The 19,102-nt window shown below is 41.3% G+C and overlaps 3 protein-coding genes across 4 annotated transcripts in view; 1 reads left to right on the top strand and 2 right to left on the bottom strand.

Annotated features, from left to right (window-relative positions):
- Positions 1-421: 421 nt before the first annotated feature.
- dctn5 (dynactin 5) lies at positions 422-2,675 on the bottom strand. Its single transcript, XM_008415727.2, has 6 exons — positions 2,523-2,675; positions 2,325-2,393; positions 2,102-2,220; positions 1,761-1,872; positions 1,128-1,230; positions 422-1,009 (listed from the first exon to the last, which is right to left on the bottom strand). Exons 1-6 carry the CDS (start codon positions 2,568-2,570, stop codon positions 912-914), a joined length of 549 nt encoding a protein of 182 aa, XP_008413949.1. The 5' UTR covers positions 2,571-2,675; the 3' UTR covers positions 422-911.
- Positions 2,676-2,882: 207 nt separating this feature from the next.
- Positions 2,883-5,215, top strand: ndufab1b (NADH:ubiquinone oxidoreductase subunit AB1b). Its single transcript, XM_008415728.2, has 5 exons — positions 2,883-3,099; positions 4,177-4,296; positions 4,427-4,514; positions 4,711-4,812; positions 4,892-5,215. The coding sequence occupies exons 1-4, from the start codon at positions 2,929-2,931 to the stop codon at positions 4,800-4,802; spliced, it is 471 nt and encodes a 156-aa protein (XP_008413950.1). The 5' UTR covers positions 2,883-2,928; the 3' UTR covers positions 4,803-4,812; positions 4,892-5,215.
- A 3,997-nt stretch (positions 5,216-9,212) lies between these two features.
- LOC103468582 (trinucleotide repeat containing adaptor 6A) overlaps positions 9,213-19,102 on the bottom strand; it is a 32,108-nt gene continuing 22,218 nt past the window's right edge. Inside the window, exons 11-27 of one of the 2 annotated variants that reach the window (XM_008415729.2) lie at positions 18,319-18,507; positions 18,068-18,228; positions 17,878-17,952; positions 16,966-17,130; positions 16,325-16,468; positions 15,961-16,080; positions 14,746-14,880; positions 14,557-14,634; positions 14,326-14,467; positions 13,573-13,722; positions 13,306-13,476; positions 13,081-13,221; positions 12,494-12,601; positions 12,135-12,365; positions 11,949-12,019; positions 11,709-11,848; positions 9,213-11,273 (exon numbers count right to left, since the gene is read on the bottom strand). In XM_008415729.2, coding sequence (XP_008413951.1) covers positions 10,925-11,273; positions 11,709-11,848; positions 11,949-12,019; positions 12,135-12,365; positions 12,494-12,601; positions 13,081-13,221; positions 13,306-13,476; positions 13,573-13,722; positions 14,326-14,467; positions 14,557-14,634; positions 14,746-14,880; positions 15,961-16,080; positions 16,325-16,468; positions 16,966-17,130; positions 17,878-17,952; positions 18,068-18,228; positions 18,319-18,507 — 2,570 coding nt within the window. In that variant the 3' untranslated portion in view covers positions 9,213-10,924. The other variant, XM_017306359.1, reaches the window with a different exon arrangement.

Here is a 19,102-nt window from a genome sequence, read left to right as displayed (position 1 = left end):
ATRGTAAAAAAAAAAGTGGGACATAGCCCTAWTTTGACATACCCAAGAAAAGATCCAGGATTWATATTAAAAGGCGAATATACTTCTAAAAATAAGCATATAATGGAAAGTTTCAATAAAAGCAACAGAGTTTTCCATATGTAAACGTAACTTTATCGTCATTTCTCAAAACGTATTTTACTAACTGGCGGAAAAACTAATGGCCACCTGCAGTTCTATCTTGAACCACCAGAGGGCGCCAAGATGCCGTATTAAAAAGATGCACCCGTCCTTTTCTTCCTTCGAAGAGTCGCTGTATTGTTTGACTTTGTATTTCCAAATATCAAGTGGACATTTACCATGAAAAGATTACCTTGCAATCTAAAGTTGAGCTCTGTAYTAATAGAACTCAACATTCTCATTATTAAAGATTAACAGCTTAGACAATTTCAYACATTTGCATTTATTTACAGGCTTAAATAATTGAGTGTTGCAACAACTGTAAACTTAAATGACAAATGTAAAGCAGACCCAACCTTCAACAAGATCAAATAAAAAAAGGAAAATCAAAATGGGGTTCAACAAAGTCTGGGGGTATAGTGGAAAAAAAGCCAACTAATTCATACTATTTCATTTTAAAAGCAAAATTACATAGGTGTAGGATTACATATACAGCCAACGCTGTTKAAGATCCACCGGCTGAATTTGATAAGGTTTTAACCTCTCYTTCACTTACRAGCAGCAGATGAGGCAAAACATTGGCGTATAAAATAAATCAGGATCCAGGTTGTTTTTGTATCTGACRTTAAGGATTCAGAAGAACAGTTAAATAAAATCCTAGTGTGATGTTTTGATGAGAAAAGTCCACTGCAGTTCTCCAGGAGCTCCCACCCATCTGAAYGCAGAGCTGGCTTAAAGTGTCGCGGTGCGGTTCAGATCTGGCTGAGCGGCAGGAACTTCTGGTAGTAGCTCTTGGTTACATCAATCATGAGATCCTGCGTGCATTCTGGGAGCTCTGCTGAAAACAGACCTGGAGGAGCACCAGAGAGAGAGAATGAGAGAGAGAGAGAGAGGGGAAAAAAACAAACTATTAAAAGCAGGTTTGGTGGAAAAGGAAGACAAATAAGTCTGCTGTGTGTCCTGCTGACCTGGACATCCGGAGAAGATGGTGAAAGGTGGCACCACTGTCTCAGGAGGAAGCACCGTGTTGTCTAGGATCTTGCAGCAGTCTTTCAGCACACATCGACGGCCCTGCAAGACAGAACGAATAAAATTAACAAACATCTCTGAGTTCAAACCTTTCACCGCCTCCGGAAGTCGTACTGATTTTAAGTTCCACTGTCTAAAATGTTGGTAAGAAAAAGAATACAAGACAGAAATAAAAATAAAAAAATCATACAGTTTATATGAAACTGAAAATCCTCTTCAACATATAGGACCTGCAAAAATGACATACCAGGACAAAAAGAAGGAAACTTTTAAGATGTATGTCTTTTTTATTTGTTGTATGTAAACTGTATTTCTCCATGCTCTATTTCCTTAAATATTCTGTCTATATGTCCTCCATTCCCCGCCCCCCCCAAATAGACACATATTAATCTGTTGTCTCGGAGCTGCTTGCCATCTGCTTCTCTTCAAAGCATGACCACCATGTGACTGCAGAAGACTGTAGCTGGGAGGCAGTTCCACTTTTATCCTTTTTTTTTTTTTAAGGCTGTCTTTTAACCATTCTTGGGTTCGTTGGTTCAAATATTTCTCTCTTTTTTTCCAACCCAACTTACTATCACACAGTTCTTGCCAATGTGGACATAGGAACCGATCTGCGCTGCATTGACCACACAGTCCTCCTCGATGAAGACATGGTCTCCAATGTGGAGTGGGAAAAACGCCACACTGAAGCAAAACAGGGATAAGGACAAGATACGCTGAATGAATAAAAACATACAGAAATAAGACTAAAAGCCTGCAGAATGACTGACTGCAATAAAGTTTGGTTAGGTTTTTTTCTTCTGCATCATATACACAGAGATGACATTTGCAAAAACTCAAGCATCTGAATCCGTTTTAAGACAGAACTAAAACAAGATTAAATGTGACATGGAACATGAGAAGAATCCCTTACCCTTTGCTGAACTTTTTAAAAGGTGGTCGAATAACACTCCGGCTTTTTACAACACAGTGTCTACCCACTCTGACATTAGCCAGGTCCCCCCTGATGATGCAGTCATTCATCACGATAGTCTGAAGAAAAAGAAGAAGGAAAAACCAGGACAAGCAAAGCATTAAAAGCAGATTTCTCTCCTTGACAGCAGCGTTAGCTCGGTGCGTTCGTGTCCTTTTCTCACTTTGCCGTTCAGTACGATGTTTTGACTCCCGCACAGCACGGACTGCCTGCTCACTTTGTTTCCAGAAGCCTGCAAAAACCACAACATGAGTATTAAACCCCTCTTCTGGTATCCAACGCCCTTCTCCACATTAGCAGGCAGCTAGTTAAAAGAGCCGCTACTTTAGCTACTAAAGGATTCAAACGCCGCATCTATTACCGTTTCAATGTACTCCGCTTTGTTGTACAATATTTCAGACAGCTCCATGGTTAGTAATTAGTTATAATATCAATGACAGAAGTTATTGTTATTTGATAAAAGCATCTAGTTGTTATTCCCAGCTCTGAGTTCAGCCCTTTTCACTTCCTGTGTTCTGCGCATGCTCATTCAAGGATCGATTAGTCTGCCCTCGACACTTCCATAATTTATCTTTCTAATAAATTATTATTCGTATGAAAATCACATTTAAAAAGTTTCTGTAGTACACTATAAAATATTAACCAAAAATAAACAGCAAATTATTTTTTAAAGAAAAATCCTCTTGTATTTAACGCGCATGCGCAGATTGGAGCCCTTGACCTGGAGTCTTCCAACTTGCCTCCGATTCAGCAGGTTCTCCTACAACATGGCGGCCCGTGTCCTGCAACAGTGTGTCCGCTCGCTTGGCCGGCCCTCATTGAGGCTTTGCCCAGTCAACCTCGCGCTCAGAGCGGCTGTCGCCCCGGCAGTCACCGTCCACCGACCATTCTCCTTCGCTGCAGACAGCCGGAGGACGCGGTGGCTGGGACAGAGCAGGGTGAGTTGCTGCTAGCGCGGCGCAGAGCTGCGGCCTAGCTGTGTGACCTACCCGATGTCTTTCAAAGCTCACAGGCTAATAGAGTCTGCTGCAGGTTTACTGGGATGCGTGACTTTTGTTTTAGCTGGCGGACTAATTTTTCAACACGATTGTGTGGCCACATTGATGAAGGAATGCTATTACGACACAACTGCTGAGTTTTGTGGCTTGTTAGCACATAAAGCTAGCTGTTAGCCAAATTTACTGGCATGTGTTTGTACTTGTGTTGAGTAAGTCTGCACCCCAGACACACATGAAATTAAATGCTTCTAACAGTGAATAATAACCACTCTCTAAAGGCATGTTTTTATACACTTAGAAGATTGCGAAGGAATGGCAGAAAGCTTCAATTTACACAACAACAAAGACATCACTATGGATTTGTTATTGAAAACTCGAGTCTTCAGGGTTAATTACTAAATATGTACATGTTTAATTTACTACTTTTTACAGGTGAAGACGAGTAAAAATGTAACCGGTCTAAATTAAAAGATTTATCACTTTTCCTCTCCGACTTATATAACTCATCCTCTCCTCTCTGCACTGTAGTTAACATTTATTCCTAGTTTATAACAATTTCTTCAAGAATTAAATCATAAAGTACAAGTACACCAAATACATACTGTTACGAGCTTGTTTATTTTTATCTCATATCTTTTTACTATGGATTTTTTACTATTGTGTGTCTTTAATAAAGATATGATCATCTTCTCATAGTAGAAATTAGCATTACAAAACAATTCATTTGCTGAAATACCTTCTTGAATGAACCATGGAAATGCTTGAACGTGTCACTTCGTACATTCCTGTGCATTTCGCTGATTGTGGAATTAGCCTAACTTGAGTCGTCTTCTGTCAGTAATGACTTCCCCACTGAAAAATGTTACCCGATTGTAAAAAGATTGGATTTTTTGGGTTCCCCAAGTGTCTGTTATCAGGATTTTGCTGAAAAAAATCAGTGGATCTTTAGTTTCTTTAACAGTGGAGAGAAATATGTTGATCTGAACTTTCCTGTCTCTTTCTCCTTGCCTTGCTTAGATCTCATCAGTGGGGTTGCTGTGCCGACAGTATGGCGACCTGCCCCCCCTCACCCTAGAAACCATCAAAGACCGYGTCTTGTATGTACTGAAACTCTACGACAAGATCAACCCAGAAAAGGTGAGTCGTTGCAAAGCAAGACAAAAAAAAAAAGGTTCCTATTGGATCTTTAGGACGTCTATATTTTCTTGAGTCAGCATGACTTATTTAAAATGCAATGAAGTCACTAAATAATTGTTTTATTCTCCAGCTTCAGGTAACCTCCCATTTCATGAAAGATTTGGGATTGGACAGCTTGGACCAGGTGGAGATCATAATGGCCATGGAAGACGAGTTTGGTGAGAGCCGGTTGGTTAGTTATCCAGGTTGAGAAGCAAAGAAGTAGAGATTGCCATGCAGAAATCAGTGGCTTATCTTATAGCATAAGATGCTGTTGTGCTAAAATAATAATTAAAAAAAAAAGGGTCATGTTTTGGATTTCAGTTTTTTCCGGCTCATCGTTTATTGGACCTTCCTATTCCGTTTCTGCTGCAGGCTTTGAGATCCCAGATGCCGAAGCGGAGAAGCTCATGACTCCTGAGGAGATTGTACAGTACATTGCAGACAAGAAGGATGTTTATGAATAATAGTTCAAAGGCAAGTGCTTCCACTCTGCTCTCAGCTTCTCCGGAGTGTACACCTTCATTTGATTTTTCACATCACTTTCTACTTCCAGAAGGTGCCCACCCCATGGGAAGTACTTACGAAGCAGATCGGCGCCACTTTTTTTTTTTTTTTCCACTTAAACATCCCCGCCCTCATCAAGCTCTTCGGTCCATCGTCGCAACGTCTGCAATCGCCTGCAATCGCCTGCCGTGTCTTGTGTTTCACTGTATTTAAAACGAACATGTGCTCGGGAGCTCGGATGTYAAGAAGCTGTATTAAATGAGGATCCATCACAGCTCTGAGTTTTATTTTACTTCAGGTTCCAGCCTGTCAAATTGATGTATAATTTTCTCATGAATAGATCAATAAAGGCAGGATTGTTTGGTTCTGTAAACGCGGCTCCGGTCTCATTTCATTCGAAGCATACGAATACAGATGAGATTTCTTTGTTACAAGAATTAAGTTTTGTATTAAACAGCCAGTACAGATTTCTCAGTTTCCGTCAACGAAAGGACAGAAAAGCAAAGCACTTTAGAGGAAAAATGGAGTAATTTATAAAATGGGATAGAATAGACTACTTATGCTTCTTACCTGGAAAACACTGAACATAAAATACCAAGGACTTTCCAGGTTGTGGAGAAAATAAAGACGCGGCGAGCTGGAGCGTTTTGTCACTGTTAGTCTTTTATTGAGGGTTGTACTCAAGTTATACAGCTTTCTATGCCGGCTGCAGGAGCCAGAGGGTTACAAACAGTAATCAGTATACGAGTACAGCCAACAGAAGACCTACTAACTACTACTCTACACCTTAATACAGATTCTCTAAGAACACTAAAATCCAGAAAATTAAAAGGAAAAAAAAATACAGAACAAACCAAGCAACAACAAAAAAAAAAAGGATAAAAAGATTAAATGAACCCAAACATATATAGACATCAGAGGAGACATTCATTATTAGAGCACACTGGAGTTGGTTTTCTATACCATGTAATATCAGGCGACTTCATTTTTTTTTTTTTTTTATGTTTGTTTTTTGTCAATTTATACCCATACAAATAAAGATTGTCCTTCAAAAAGTGCAGATTCCACTGAAGTTAAGATAAAATCCTTTGAGCCGAGGAAGACATTTGGAAAATGAAAGCAAAAGGTACTTCCTGTTCTGTTTGTTGGATGATTACAGACACTGTATGTTTATATTCTTATATATATATATTATGTATAGTTTCAACAGTCTCCCCAAAGCAATGTGCATAATAGGTTTAAAGGTGATCCAACTACACACTGGATTGATAGAATCTCTATAAAAAACATTGTAGTYGTGTAAAATTTGCAGTTTCACCGGCCAAGCTGGGAAAATAAATGGACTTTGCAAATCTTAACCTATCCTCTCCTGCTACAACTGGCCCTGTTAGGTAATAAAGGTTCATCAGGTTGTTTTGTGTTTTTTTTTTTGTTGCTTTTTTTTTTTTTTTTAAAGATTATTAGAAGCAGTACAATTCAAAGATGGCACATGTTTGAGGAACGTTATTGGGAATCCCATCTCAGCTGCGTTTCTACAAAGGGATTTTTTAAATATATATATATAATTTAGAGAACAGAAAACCCAAGGTGGACATGGAAGCCTGGGTTCAACACTCCACTGCATAGTCTCTCTGAGCAACACCCAACCCCGAGAAAGAAAAGGGGAAAAAAAATAAAATAAAATAAATCCCACCCGCCCCCGACCCACATCTTTGTGCTGGTTAGACTAAAGCTTTTCAGGGTTTGTACATGTGTGGTTATACTAAGTGTAAAACAAAAGACAGCAGATTCTCACAGTTTTTGTTTTTCTTTAAAAAAAAATAAAAAATAGCCTTAGCACTTTTGATCGACCGTAAGAGCCGTTGGGTGTGTGTTATGATATAATATAGCATTTTAGTCACAGGATAGTTAGAAAAAAAAAACACAAGTCACATTATTTGTACTTAAATTTTTTTTTTTTAAAGTAGTAGAGTATCACCAGCGACCCTCCCTCCTCTCCTACCAATCTCTTTCCTTCTTTCCTCCCCTCGTCTGGCCCTGTCGTCAGGCTGCTTGGCAGCTTTTTGGGGATTGTACATTGCTCATGGTGGTTTTCCTCATGTCATCTTTTTGCAAATGTATTATTTTTTCTTCAAGCATTTAACATTGTCCAGCTTTTTAAATACACATATGCACACATACAGCTTTAAAAAGAAAAATAAAGAAATTCAATCCCTTTCCTTCCCTAACAACCCTCCCTCGTCGATTTGGCATAAGTTCACTCTCTCACACACACACACACACACACACACGTGCATCTTCACACACACCAACAGTAGATTGAACAGAAAGATAGCACAATTCTGCTGGGAACAAAAAAAAAAACATTATTACTGAGAGGCGTTTTACAGACGTTGCTTGTCCCTTCTCTAACAGCGCTAGCGATGCCACCTCCGGGGCTGCTCAGAGCTCAGTTATCGTCCCACTAACGTTTAAGGTAAGGATACTAAAGTAGGACAAGACCACTCTTAGATCAGCGCAGGAAAATGCACATTGCTAAAAACGAAAAAAAAAAAAGCAACCCCCTAAATAAATCAGAATGAACAAAGTCCTTTTAAACGAGCAGAAAGAGAATATGGACAGATTGGGGTCGACTTGCTCCATACTCTTGACAGTTTTTTTTTTCTCTTTTGGATCTTCTCCCCTGTAACTGAGCTTAGGGTTTGGATGCGGGAGAGTCGATTCAAGATAAGCCAGCAAGGAAGCGAGTGGAACCCTGTGTGTCCCTGAAAACGAGCCTTATAGGTCACATCCTCTTGCCYGAGTCACAAAGGGGCTAAAAAAAGAAAAAAACCTATTTTCAGTCATGAGTATCTCCCGCCATGATCGCCAGGCATGGTCAGACCGCCCCCCTGCTCCCCTAACAACAAACCACGAGCAGCAGCTGCATTTCCTGCTCTGTCCCATGCGGTGGAGATATGGTTGAAGATGCTGAATGGGTCAAATCGGAGCTCCGCTGAGCCTTTTTTTTTTTATAACCGTTTTCACTACAATCCGAGGCGAGGAAAAAACAAAAACAAACAACAAAAAAAACTAAGCACCGTCGACTTTAGCCGCAGCTCACGCCACACAATAGTTACCCTGTCGCTAAGCTAAATCCTCGCCCCGCCCGTATGACCCCGACCCGACTCCGGTGTTTCCTCCAATCCGCCCGAGTGCAAAATCCAAGGCTCCTCAGTTCATTCTGTCAACTTAACTAAAAAAAAAACAACCTAAAAACACAGTTCAGATGTTCCATTTGATAACTTCAAGACAAAAACACAAGATATATATTTATAGTTTAAGCAAAGAGATGTGGAATTAAGTAAACTAATCTTTTTTTRTATGATTGAATTATTTGGTAGAGAGCATTCAATACTGGCACACACCACTGTCAAGTCTGGCTAATACTCGAGGTTTATTCACTACATACGCCTTAAAGTCGTTTATTGTATATATTCACGGTGAAACTAAAAAAAAAAAAACAAMAAAAAAAACAACTGAAGCCAAAAAAGCTTGTAGTACTTCTGAAATAAAAACTCTATATTGGTGTTGGGGGGATGTTAATGTGTGCACGCCAACACACATGCATAACAGGCTGAACACGGGAAGAGAAAAGTAAAAATAACACGTGAAAAGAAAATTAAGGTCCATGGCTTCGCTAATGCTGATCTCTCGTCCAACGTGCTCTGAAGCTTTCGCCTTGTCACGCTAAAAATTGTGCATCATAGTAACTCAACAATCACTGGTATATAGGTMAATTTAATGTTCACGCAAGCATTTCTTTTGAAATCAACAGTTACATTCACACCGTTCTCTCGCTTTCTCTCTCTCTCGCACACAAATTCATGATGTCAGAAACTTCAGATGAGTACCCCACCCTTCCCAGACCCGAAGGATGGGAAGAGAAAACCAACCAACCAAAAAAAAAAARAAAAAAAAGAAAAAAAAGAAAGAAAATAAAAACAGTACAACAATACAATCATATTCTATTTGTAAACAGGTAGAAGCCACTTGACTTGTTGCATCTTCGGACACATTTAGGATCAAGGCAATGAAATGTGGACGACTTTTGCACTGTTAAAATATCTTCAACCAAAAAAAAAATTTTTTTTTAAATGTTTTTCTTCGTTTTTTGTTGTTATATACCTTTTTAAAACACATTTGTGGCAATGATTATAAGCAACGAAACAAAACAAAAAAAAATAGCATGTAGTCGTACTTAATGAAACATTTCAAAATTTTTTTTTTGAGAGACAGGGAACAAAAACAAAAAGAAAAACCTCTCGGCAGGCCTTGTGAATACGAGAGGCTACAGTATGCATAGATACAGATTTTGCCTTTTCTCTTGGTTTTTTTTTTCTCTTATTATTATTATAAGTGACGAGACATTTTACACTCACATTAAAAACAGTCCCCAAAGTTTCTACAACAATGGAGTGGAGGAGGAGGAGAGAGAGAGGGATGGAGAGAGAGAGGGAGCGCTGGGATGATTTACAGTCCCTTCTCCGTCCTTCCCACTGTCTTTACCGGGAACGCTCCTCCTCCCGCAAAAAAAGACAGCATATTGAAAGCAGTGTGTGAGCTTCTCCAGCTTTAAAGCAGTTATTTGGCAGAGGAAAAAAATTATAAGGAAAAAAAAAGACCTTTACATAGTTTTCAGTGCTAGATGTTGGATTTTCCTTTCCTACAAGGAGTAGTAGTAGTTTTTATTTTATTTTTTTTGTTTTTAAATTCAACTACAAGGGGCGAGGGGGAAACTGGCTTGATTTCCTGAGAACCATTGCTGGTTATTTAGCAGACAAGAAGAGGAATAGTTTAAATAACCAACGCCATGGCCAAGAAAAAAAAAAAAAGAAAAGAAAAAAAACACTGATCCGAATTCCCAGAGTTACAACGCATCGTCTTCATCCTCAAGAGTTTTTTGTTTTTTTTCTTTTTAATAATTTTTATATATACTTTTTTTAAGCTTTTAATTTTTTTTTTTTTTTTAGTTTATCTTCTCTTTAAAATGAAGAATGGACACACGTTCTGCCTCCTAAGTCTTGTAAACAAGAGGTTGCAGTGTGGCACCTCCAAAAAACATTGAAAGCCTATTCTGAAAGTGCTGTTCCCTCCCCGCCCCGCTAGGGGGCGACCGGGAGGGCTTGCTAGATAGGCCCCGCCCACTTTCTTAGAGCGGGAGAGGCTTGCTAGTCCCAGCTGCGGCTACAGTCCTTTGCACTGCAGAGCTCAACTTTCTTTAGTTTTAAAACAAAAATTGGTGCAATACTTTTATAAATGTCACTTATTCTTTTCATGTTGTTTTCTTTCCATCACCAGATAATCATYCTAAGTCAGGCTTTATTCTTGAACTTATCTGTTGATCTTGAACTCCACAACAACGCAGTAAGGTAGGCGTGCCAAGGCAGAGAGGAGCGCACATATACTCATTCACAATGCAATCACATACACACAAAGTACTCCGCGCACACGTACGATAAGGACCTCAATGAGTAAACAGCTACACTGGAAAAAACTGGCTGCTCCCTCTATATTGCAGATTATATATACTGAGAAAAAAACCACATTCAGTGCAAAGTTAAAAAAGCTCATACTCCAACATTGTCAGCAAACAAAACGCAAAAAAAAAAAAAATGAAAATGTTGAAAATAAAAGAATTGGAATTCAAATAAACATGACGAATGAAACAAAATATATAATAATAATAATAATAATAATAATAATAATGAACTTGACTGAAGCTTTTTTTCGGTCTGAAAGAGCACTACCTGGAAGCAAATATCCATCCGTTCACATTATAGAATTGGCCTGCATGATTCAAGTATTCCGACTGATATGTTTTTGGGCTAAAACAAAGTGGACATATGTGCAGAAAGAGAAACGTAACTTGTATTCCACAGGGGGAGACACCCCGGCCCCCCATTTTGTTGAATATCTTGTAAGTGAGAAAGAGTCCCAACTAGTGCGGCTGCGTTTAGAACTACTCTTTTCTTTCCGTTTTCTTCAGCTGATTATTGACTATTCTCTACTGACCCGTCTCCCGGCCCCCCCGTCTGGCGCTTCACATGGAGTCCCCGCTGCCCGTCAGRTGGTCCACCGGGAGGAAGGAGCTGATTGGAGAGGAGCTGCTGATCCGCCCCTGCTCAGCGGCGCTGGGGTTCCCCCACAGGCTACTGGAGTAGTTGGGCCCGCCCCACAGAGAGGATCTGTGCAGGTCGCCGCTGTTCCACTGGCTGGGTTCAGAGGCGCGGCTGGGGAAGGGGTGAGACTGATCCATTCGGCTTTGAGAGGAGCCGATGGCCTGCCAGCCAGAGGAGGGCGTGGCCAGTGACTGCCCTTGTGCAAAGAAGCGGCTGATTTCCTCCTCGGTGGCGAACTCAGCCAGTATAGTAGTGTTCCCCAAAACACACCTGCAGGGACACAAAGACAAGTTCGTGTTTGCCCCACAAAATGTTTTGTAATTTATTACAAAACTTTGCAGTTTGAATATCAAGCACATTTTTACTTCAGATAATAAGGGGCTTAAATACAAAAGCTCACAAAACTTCACATTTATTTATACGTATAAAAGAAAAACAAAAAAAGTTTCTTCATACTTTTAAGTTGTGTAGGTCTGTCATATTAAATCTCAATGCAGTAAATTCAAATTTGTGGTTGAAAATGGCAAATTGTAATAAATAAAAGCTTAAGGGAATAAATATTTAGCGTTGCAACAGCATTTGGACCTCGAAACAACTGGCTAAAGTAAGCTGATGGAAAGAAATGAGTTCGCGAATGACATGAAAAGTTGTATGATTGACGGTCTATAAAAAGTCTGTTGGTGGAAGTAAATAGTTCATTCTTACATGTGCAGGCTCTTCTGGGCCTTGGCGGCTTCATCCTTTGAGCTGTAGCAAACCACGGCGTTACCATGTGGCAGGTTGAGGTGGAATGTGATCAGAGGGCCATGCTGCATGCACAGAGTCCTCARTGTAGAGCCGTCAATCTGGGAACCCAAAAGGAGCACGTAAGCCAAAACATGGAGCACTTGGATAGCAATAAAACATTTAGTTTGTGCTGTGATTTATTTAAACTACTTTGAGTACCTGAGGTGTGAGATTTTTCAGAACGAGCCATTGGGTTCTCCCTGAGCTGCTGCTGTCACCCCAACTGGAGCCTGATTAAAAAACAAAACACAATCATATATACATAAAATAAAATAAAAAAACAGATAAAAACATCTCACTCTGTCTCCCAAAAGTAAAATTACAGAAACACYCATGCTGTCTCACCGGGCGTGTATCTGGACTCGGAGGAGCTCCAGCCCCCCAGCCTCAGGGCAGAGCCGTCCCAGCCGGAGGAGGCGGGGCTGGGCTTCTGGCTGGTGAGGCCAGGCGGTGGTCTGGAGGGGGCTGCTACCGGCAGCGGCTTAGGAGACAGGGGGACCTTCCAAAGCTCATGGGCTAAAGAGGAGTTGGACACAGAACCGCCGCCAGGAGACCACTTTGACTCACTGGGTCTAGCTGCAAGGGGGSGACAGAGTTTGATTTTATTTAGGAAATGTAAAACTGTGGATCCATGGAGAGAGTACATTTACAGAAAGACGGGTTGATTTAGAGCCACGGCGTGATTCCYGAGTGTAAAAACTTACCTGAAGTGCTTTGTGCTGTACTGGTGAGGGAACCGCTGTGGCTGGAGGCACGAATGGATGACCAGGCACTGTTAGAAGGCATCGTGGTGTTCAGTGATGAGGATGGCCCTGGGAAACCATAGCAACAGCGTTATTTCTACTGCGTTGTCTCCTATTTAAAGGAGTGCAAAGATTGGAGTTTCTGGTGAGTCACCAATCTTTAACAAAAAACCTGATTTGCCAATTCCGATTTTGGTGGATGCCTTTTATTTTTTTCTAGAAAGTCGCTAGATTGGCAACAGTGGGATGACTTTTGTTAACCGCGTAGGTGCAGACGTGACCTGGTGGGCGAGTCAGTCAGTCCTCTCTCACAGCAGAGAAAAAAGGAGATATTGGCTCATTTTCAGACCTATGCAGCGGCAGACGAGGTCAGTTTCTCAAGTATCGGTCGATCTCCGATCTCTCAAGGTTAAGAAAATAGGGGCCAATTTATTGGTTGACTTGACTCCTCCGAGTTCCCTTATTTACAAAACTTRGACTCACATCTTCACATTTSAAGCGAGGAAGTATGACGGGGCAGCATTTTAAAGACATTTTGTGTGGCCTACCRTTGTTCCTGTCCCTGAGGAGKTCTGTGTCGCGGACGGTGTTGATTGAAAGGTTGTTGATGACACTACCAGGGGTCACGTACGGGTCAGTCTCAGGGTCGATGTTGGGGTAACCTTTCCAAGGYTCCCCGGGCCGGAACTCTGCAGATAGTTGTCCGCAATTATTAGCTGTGATTCCAAAGAAACAATTTAAAAAGGCGYTTCCTAGGCTGACGGGGCGTCTACCTGGGGGCCAGGTGACAGTATTTCCATGGGGAGGAGGGGAGTTGGCACGGGGTGGCCAGCCATCCCCCACAGAGCCCATTGATTGACCAGGAGGACTCAGGGGAGACGGGCCGGGAGACAGGAAATCATAGAAAGGAGAGTCGTCCAGACGGAGTCCAGACGACATAGCACCTGTAGGATGAAACCTCAGGCTTAAGAGACGCAAACAAGTCGACAAGCAGACAGCGTTTTTTTAATCTGCTGTTACTAAATGGGCTTAAGGAGTACCAGGTTTGCTGTTCTGCTCCAGGGGGTCAGCAGCCCAAAGTTTCTTCAGTCTGGACTGGGGCAGCTCTTTGTAGTTCACAGCTCCTCCGCCACTGCTGCTTCCACCCCCAACACCCATGTCCAGGGTTACATTCTGGTTAGAATTCAAGCCTGATGGCAAGAGACAGAGGCAGAGGTCAGGAACAGTGAGAGTACCAGCAGCTTGATGAAAAGCATTTACGCCATTTAAACTTCTTCACTTTTTTTTACGGAACAACCACAAACCTCATTGCTGAACTGAGAAACGTGGAATGAATTAGTTTCAGTCGATCCGAGTCGAATCTTTGCAGAACTGAGTCTTTTGGAATATTTTTGCCCACTTCTCTTTGCTAAAACAAGGTTTCCCTCCACCTGCTCAGCAAGGTGGTAGTCCACCAGCGGCCCAAAGTGCAGCAACTATAAATCTAGCTTAATCCGTCTAAAACCCCATCTAACATAAATGACGCTTCACCTGCTGGGAGGCCCGCCAGGCTTATGGTACACTAGTAGAATCCTGCTAATAAAGCTCAAGCTCAGTCAGATGAGATTAAGTTTACGTAGTATCTGAACATCAGTTTTCATATCTCGTTGCCAACAACAGGTAAGATTTCTTATCGCTTCCTTTCCTTCTTCACCCATACTTTAGTAAATCGTGAATAAAATTACGAAAACCCCATTTGTAATCTGAGAAACTGCGTCTGGAGACTTAAGACGACTGACTAGGAGTCGACATACCAAAGGAGAAGTTGCCGAAGGAGCCGATGGAGGAACTGTCCTTCTGAAGGTCTGGGGTGTTTTGGGACAAGTAATTGTCGGGGTACGGTTTGAGTTGCCGTGGAGGCTGCATCATTGATGGAGACGAACCAATGGGACGTGTCTGTGGAGAGGAGGAGGAAGGAAGCAACTTCAAGCAACATTTTACCTATATCTGGTGGAAGTTGGCTTGAAATTAGGAAACCAACTCACCTGTTCAGTCTGACGACCTACGGGCATGGCCCTCTGGCTTTGAACCTTTTGCTGCTGCTGATGCTGAAAGAGAAGACGCTGCAGACAGACGACAGAGTCAAAACACAGAACGAGAATCACGCCGACCCTTTTAATGACAGTTCTCGCATTTTAACTAAGCCGGGTCTGTGCAAACCTCCACTTTCATACCTGTAACTGGCTGAGCTGGTTGAGCTGGGAGAGTTGGTTGAGCTGGGAGAGTTGGTTGAGCACAGCCACCTGCTGACCAAACAGAGGGTTCAATCCACCGTTAGCTCCTGGGTACTTCAGCAGAGAGGGAGGGACCTGGACCAACAGAGACAGATGCAGGTTTAAGTTGAGATCTGCCGTCTTTGAAAGATGAAATGAAGAAGAACACCAGGATGTTCTTCCTCAAAGTGAAGCGCCACCTCGCTTGTGACTCCATTTGCTGAATTAAGCTCCGACTTATTTGAGATGCAATTTAAGTAAACAAAGCAAGTAGTTCTTCAGCTTTTGCAATGTTGTCTTGACCATATCAACAAATATATTTAGATGGAAATTAGCTACAATAAAATGGTATAATCTGGAGTGCATTTTGGAGAAAGAAAAATAAACATGAAGTCTGGTGAATAAAGGTAATTTTTCATACTGCAACTGTTAATTTAACGATACATTTAGAATGTACATACTGAGCAAAGTTTTGTCACAAAACTCCAATAATAATAAATAAACAAGTAAATAAATTATAATGAACACCATCAATATAAATATATACAATGAAGATGAATGGGAGCTTATTAGTCTTATGCCAACAGCAGGAGAAAATGAAAATTTGTTCTCAATCAACCCACCAAAAATAAAGGAAAAACTAAGAGGACAAAAATAACATTGATCATTTTCAGTTTTTATACTTGAATCTGGACTTGATTTGACTGTTTGAAACACTTTTTGATACTGCGATCAGAATGAGCCGAATATTTAAAGCTGTAATCTATGGTCTCGGCTCATTAAAACAAAATTTGTGATTCTTATGTTGGCATAAAAATTTTTTTTTGTTTCTCCCACAAAACTGTAAAAATGTCAGGTTTTCCATCTTGAACCAAATATTTTCCATCAAATTAGTGGGAATTTTGGAGTCGCATTTTTCTAATTTCTTGTAGATATTTCAAGCATTAGCCAAAAGACACAGAAGATTTATACAAAACCTTCATGCAATTCCAAAATTCAACAAGTTTGTTCCGTTTTGTTGTTCATTTTCCAAAAATAAAAAATTAGAAAAGTAAACATTTCTGGCAGATTTCAAAAGAGTCCAAGAGTTTCAAAAAACGAAAACAAATTGTTTAAAAACAGTTGCTGAATGCCACATGATTATAATATAATTACTGCATTGCTAGTTTGTTCTACCTGAGAGGGCAGGATGGTCGGAGGCACTTGGTTGCGAAGATTGGGTTGAGTTGGGGGTTGGGACTGGGGGCCTCCTCGGCCCTGTGCTACGCTGCTGCCACCCAACATGGGATTTACATTCTGAGGAAAAAGAAAGAAAAAAATAAACCATTTTACATGAAGTTATTTAAACAACTAAGATGTAACAAGAGAAACAACCAATCACATGCTTTTTAACAGTTTATGGTCTAAGATTTAATAAATGTCAGGAATGTGTTGGAAAATAAGCCACAACGCCAGCCATGATATGTGCAGAACAAACAAATCTGAAAGCTCAAAATAATAAAAAATCAACAACAACCACTCGTCATCCTTCCACACTCACCTGCGGAGCGGCCCCAGAACTAGAGTGGGAAGGGGAGGGCCCGGAGTTGAAACAGGGGATAGGCTGAGCAGAATTGCTAGGGGAAAGGCTCATGCTTTGATTGGAGGAGAGCTCATCAGAAGCAGGGCTATCATAAGCAGAAAGCTGCAGAAACAAAGGCCCGGCGCGCACGGCACATGGACGGCAAGCACAGAGGGACAGGAAGCACGTCAGCAGCCAAATAGGCACAGAGAGGGAAGGGAAGAAAAGAGAAAGTAATTAATTTTGCATAACGAGGAAGGTGAAAAGAGAAAATTCTGGGTGCAAGAGAAAAGTGCAGCGAAGCAAAAACAGGTTTAAGATCGAGTCGAAGCACGATAGAAAAACGGACCTGAAAATTTAAACTAAAAAGAAAAGCATGAACCTCGCGGCAATCTGGTCAAACGTCTTATGAGAGGCAATTGATCAAGTCAAATACATGAAAAAAAATTACAAGTAATGCTGCACAGCAACTGAGAAGAGTTCATTAAAAAAACAAAAAAAACAGTGCAGACATGCAGCTTGTCAGAACAACCACTGAGGGGCAGAAGAGAGCAAAGAAAGCAACAGCTAACCAGACGTTCCTCCCCTCTAAAGGCTTCATAGCTGAAGCTGCTGCGTACCTTGTCAAAGTAAGGACGATCTACGACAGAGTCCTTGTGATACTGGTGTCGAGAGACTGGGTTCTTCCCCATGACGCCGTTGTAGTCCCCCATGCTGCTCATGTCCATACGTTTGTCCGYACCCATGCCTGATCCTGGCTTCATGGACTCGTCAGGAGAGTCCCTCTGCAAAGGCAAGAAGATCTAGATTTACTGACATTGAGGAATATGATCAGGAATTTATGCACAGAAAGCATTTGGCAGGCAGAAAAACTTAACAGAAATAAACAACAAAAGCAAGTTTTGTTTCTACAAGTTGCATCTCCTATTGAAAATATCACTGGAAATCTTTGTATCCCCCCCCCCCATTTCCTACATTAAAAAAGTTGAGCCTCTCCACTCTGCTTCCAGGCTCAGACCTCGACTTCCAAATGAAGTGCAAAGTTTAAATTTAATCTAAAAAGATGAAATTAAAAGAATCCTTTCTCTTTAGCGACAGGTAACTTCTGACATTGCCCCTGGTCAAGGAATGCAGCAGCTGCTGCAGATGCGCGTCTGTAGCTCTTAAAGGAATAAAATCTACAAACTCCTAAGTTGGCGTTTCCTTCACATTCCCATCAAGACTGAATAAGTTTGTGCAACTTATTCTACCAGTTTTTCTTTCCACAAAACTTTCCATTTATATGTTGAAAATGCAGCAATCTGAACAACTAGTTTCATTCTGTGCAGCCTATGACATCTCTGGACTGTGTATTTGTGTATATATATCGAATTACTGAAATCAATTACATTTTTTAAAGTTCTTCAAAATATACCTGTATTTTAAGCAYGTTTTTCCACTCACCTCCTCAGTGTCTGAGTTGTACTAACGATGTGAGATTATTGAAACAATCAAACAAAAACTGAATTTGGGCAGAACAGGATGAAGCTTACAGAGAAAGACATGCTGTTGAACTGGGCGATAAAAGGTTTCCAAGGGTCATCCTGCTTGTTGACTGGTTTGTTCATCTGAAACACAGATTTAAAAAAGAAAGAGAGACTCTTAGTTTGTCAACAAAGAAAGGGAGGGAAATGAAAGCATTTCTGCCTTTTTTAATATAATTGTGTGTTTAATTGGACAGACCTTGTTGGGGCCTTTTTGCTTGTAGTTCCACGTGTTCTGGTCATGAGACCGACTGTCCTGTTGGTTGTTGCTCCACATCCCAATCTCCACCTCCTCCTCCTGGTCCCAGCTGTTGCTCATGGACACGTCCTCACTACCCCACGTCTCCATAGGCTTGGGACCTGCAGATATTAAGGAAAGATGTTAAAAGACAAAAGACAAAAGCAGGTGGTGCAGTACGTATGTGAGGTGAAAACCTGCCGTCCACCTACCAGGCTTGTGCTGATTGCCCCATCCTGACCCAGATTCTCTGACATCCTTGTTGGGTTCGTCCCAGCCAGCGCTGGTGTCCATGGGCTTCCCCCAGGCAGATGTCCCGTTGTCCACCGTCACAGGTGGACCAGCTGAAGGTTCCCCCCATGAGGAAGACTCCTTCTGCTGAGAGTAGGGCTCCCCCCAGCCTGCAGAAGTGGAGGACACCATATGAGCCGCTGTGTAATTTCTGAAGTGTCCTCTTCAGTAGCTGAGACATTGTTGGCATTCGGAAGCATTTTTCTTTTCTTAAAAACACAGGGAGCCTCTGCAATCAGTCAAACCTCTGGTGTTTAGACAGCTCTTTTAGTCTGCTTTGACTAAGGAAGGGTTACGCCAATGCCAGCTTGATTAAGCAAGTGTTTATTTAGGTGTTTAGCCTTTATATAGTGAGAAACATGTTCAGAAGGCTCTTGTTACATCTGACCCCTCAGACCTGCAGCTTTCCCCTTCTGCAGGAGGAGTTTGGGGGGAATGCCAGGGATAGCTTCTTATAAAAATAGGACTGACCACRGGGTAGCCAGAGGTTTCAAAGGTCCTCCGGTAAATGTGCATACAGTTGTAAACTTGCATAAAAGGGCAAATATCGATGGACACTAGAGGTGGGTATCGTTTCGTTTATCGTGATACATTTCGTCACGATACATCCAATTAATGTTTATAAAATCAAAAAAATGTCTGGCTCATCGGCAATGTGACATGCATATTGTGTTGAGATATAATATGCACGCCTTGTAGCACAAT

The sequence above is a fragment of the Poecilia reticulata genome, linkage group LG8, assembly GCF_000633615.1.
Source record: "Poecilia reticulata strain Guanapo linkage group LG8, Guppy_female_1.0+MT, whole genome shotgun sequence".
NCBI classification, from domain to species: domain Eukaryota; kingdom Metazoa; phylum Chordata; class Actinopteri; order Cyprinodontiformes; family Poeciliidae; genus Poecilia; species Poecilia reticulata.
The sequence above is the reverse complement of the archived record's forward strand: the minus strand, read 5'-3'. Positions and strand labels throughout refer to the sequence as shown.

What these genes read in the sequence shown, in the direction of transcription:
- dctn5 (XM_008415727.2), bottom strand. Translation starts at nt 2,570, where the DNA reads ATGGAGCTGTCTGAAATATTGTACAACAAAGCGGAGTACATTGAAACG. An exon ending in ACATCGTACTGAACGGCAAA is followed by an intron (nt 2,221 to 2,324) that starts GTGAGAAAAGGA and finishes CTTTTTCTTCAG; the next exon opens with ACTATCGTGATGAATGACTG. An exon ending in TTTAAAAAGTTCAGCAAAGG is followed by an intron (nt 1,873 to 2,101) that starts GTAAGGGATTCT and finishes GTTTTGCTTCAG; the next exon opens with TGTGGCGTTTTTCCCACTCC.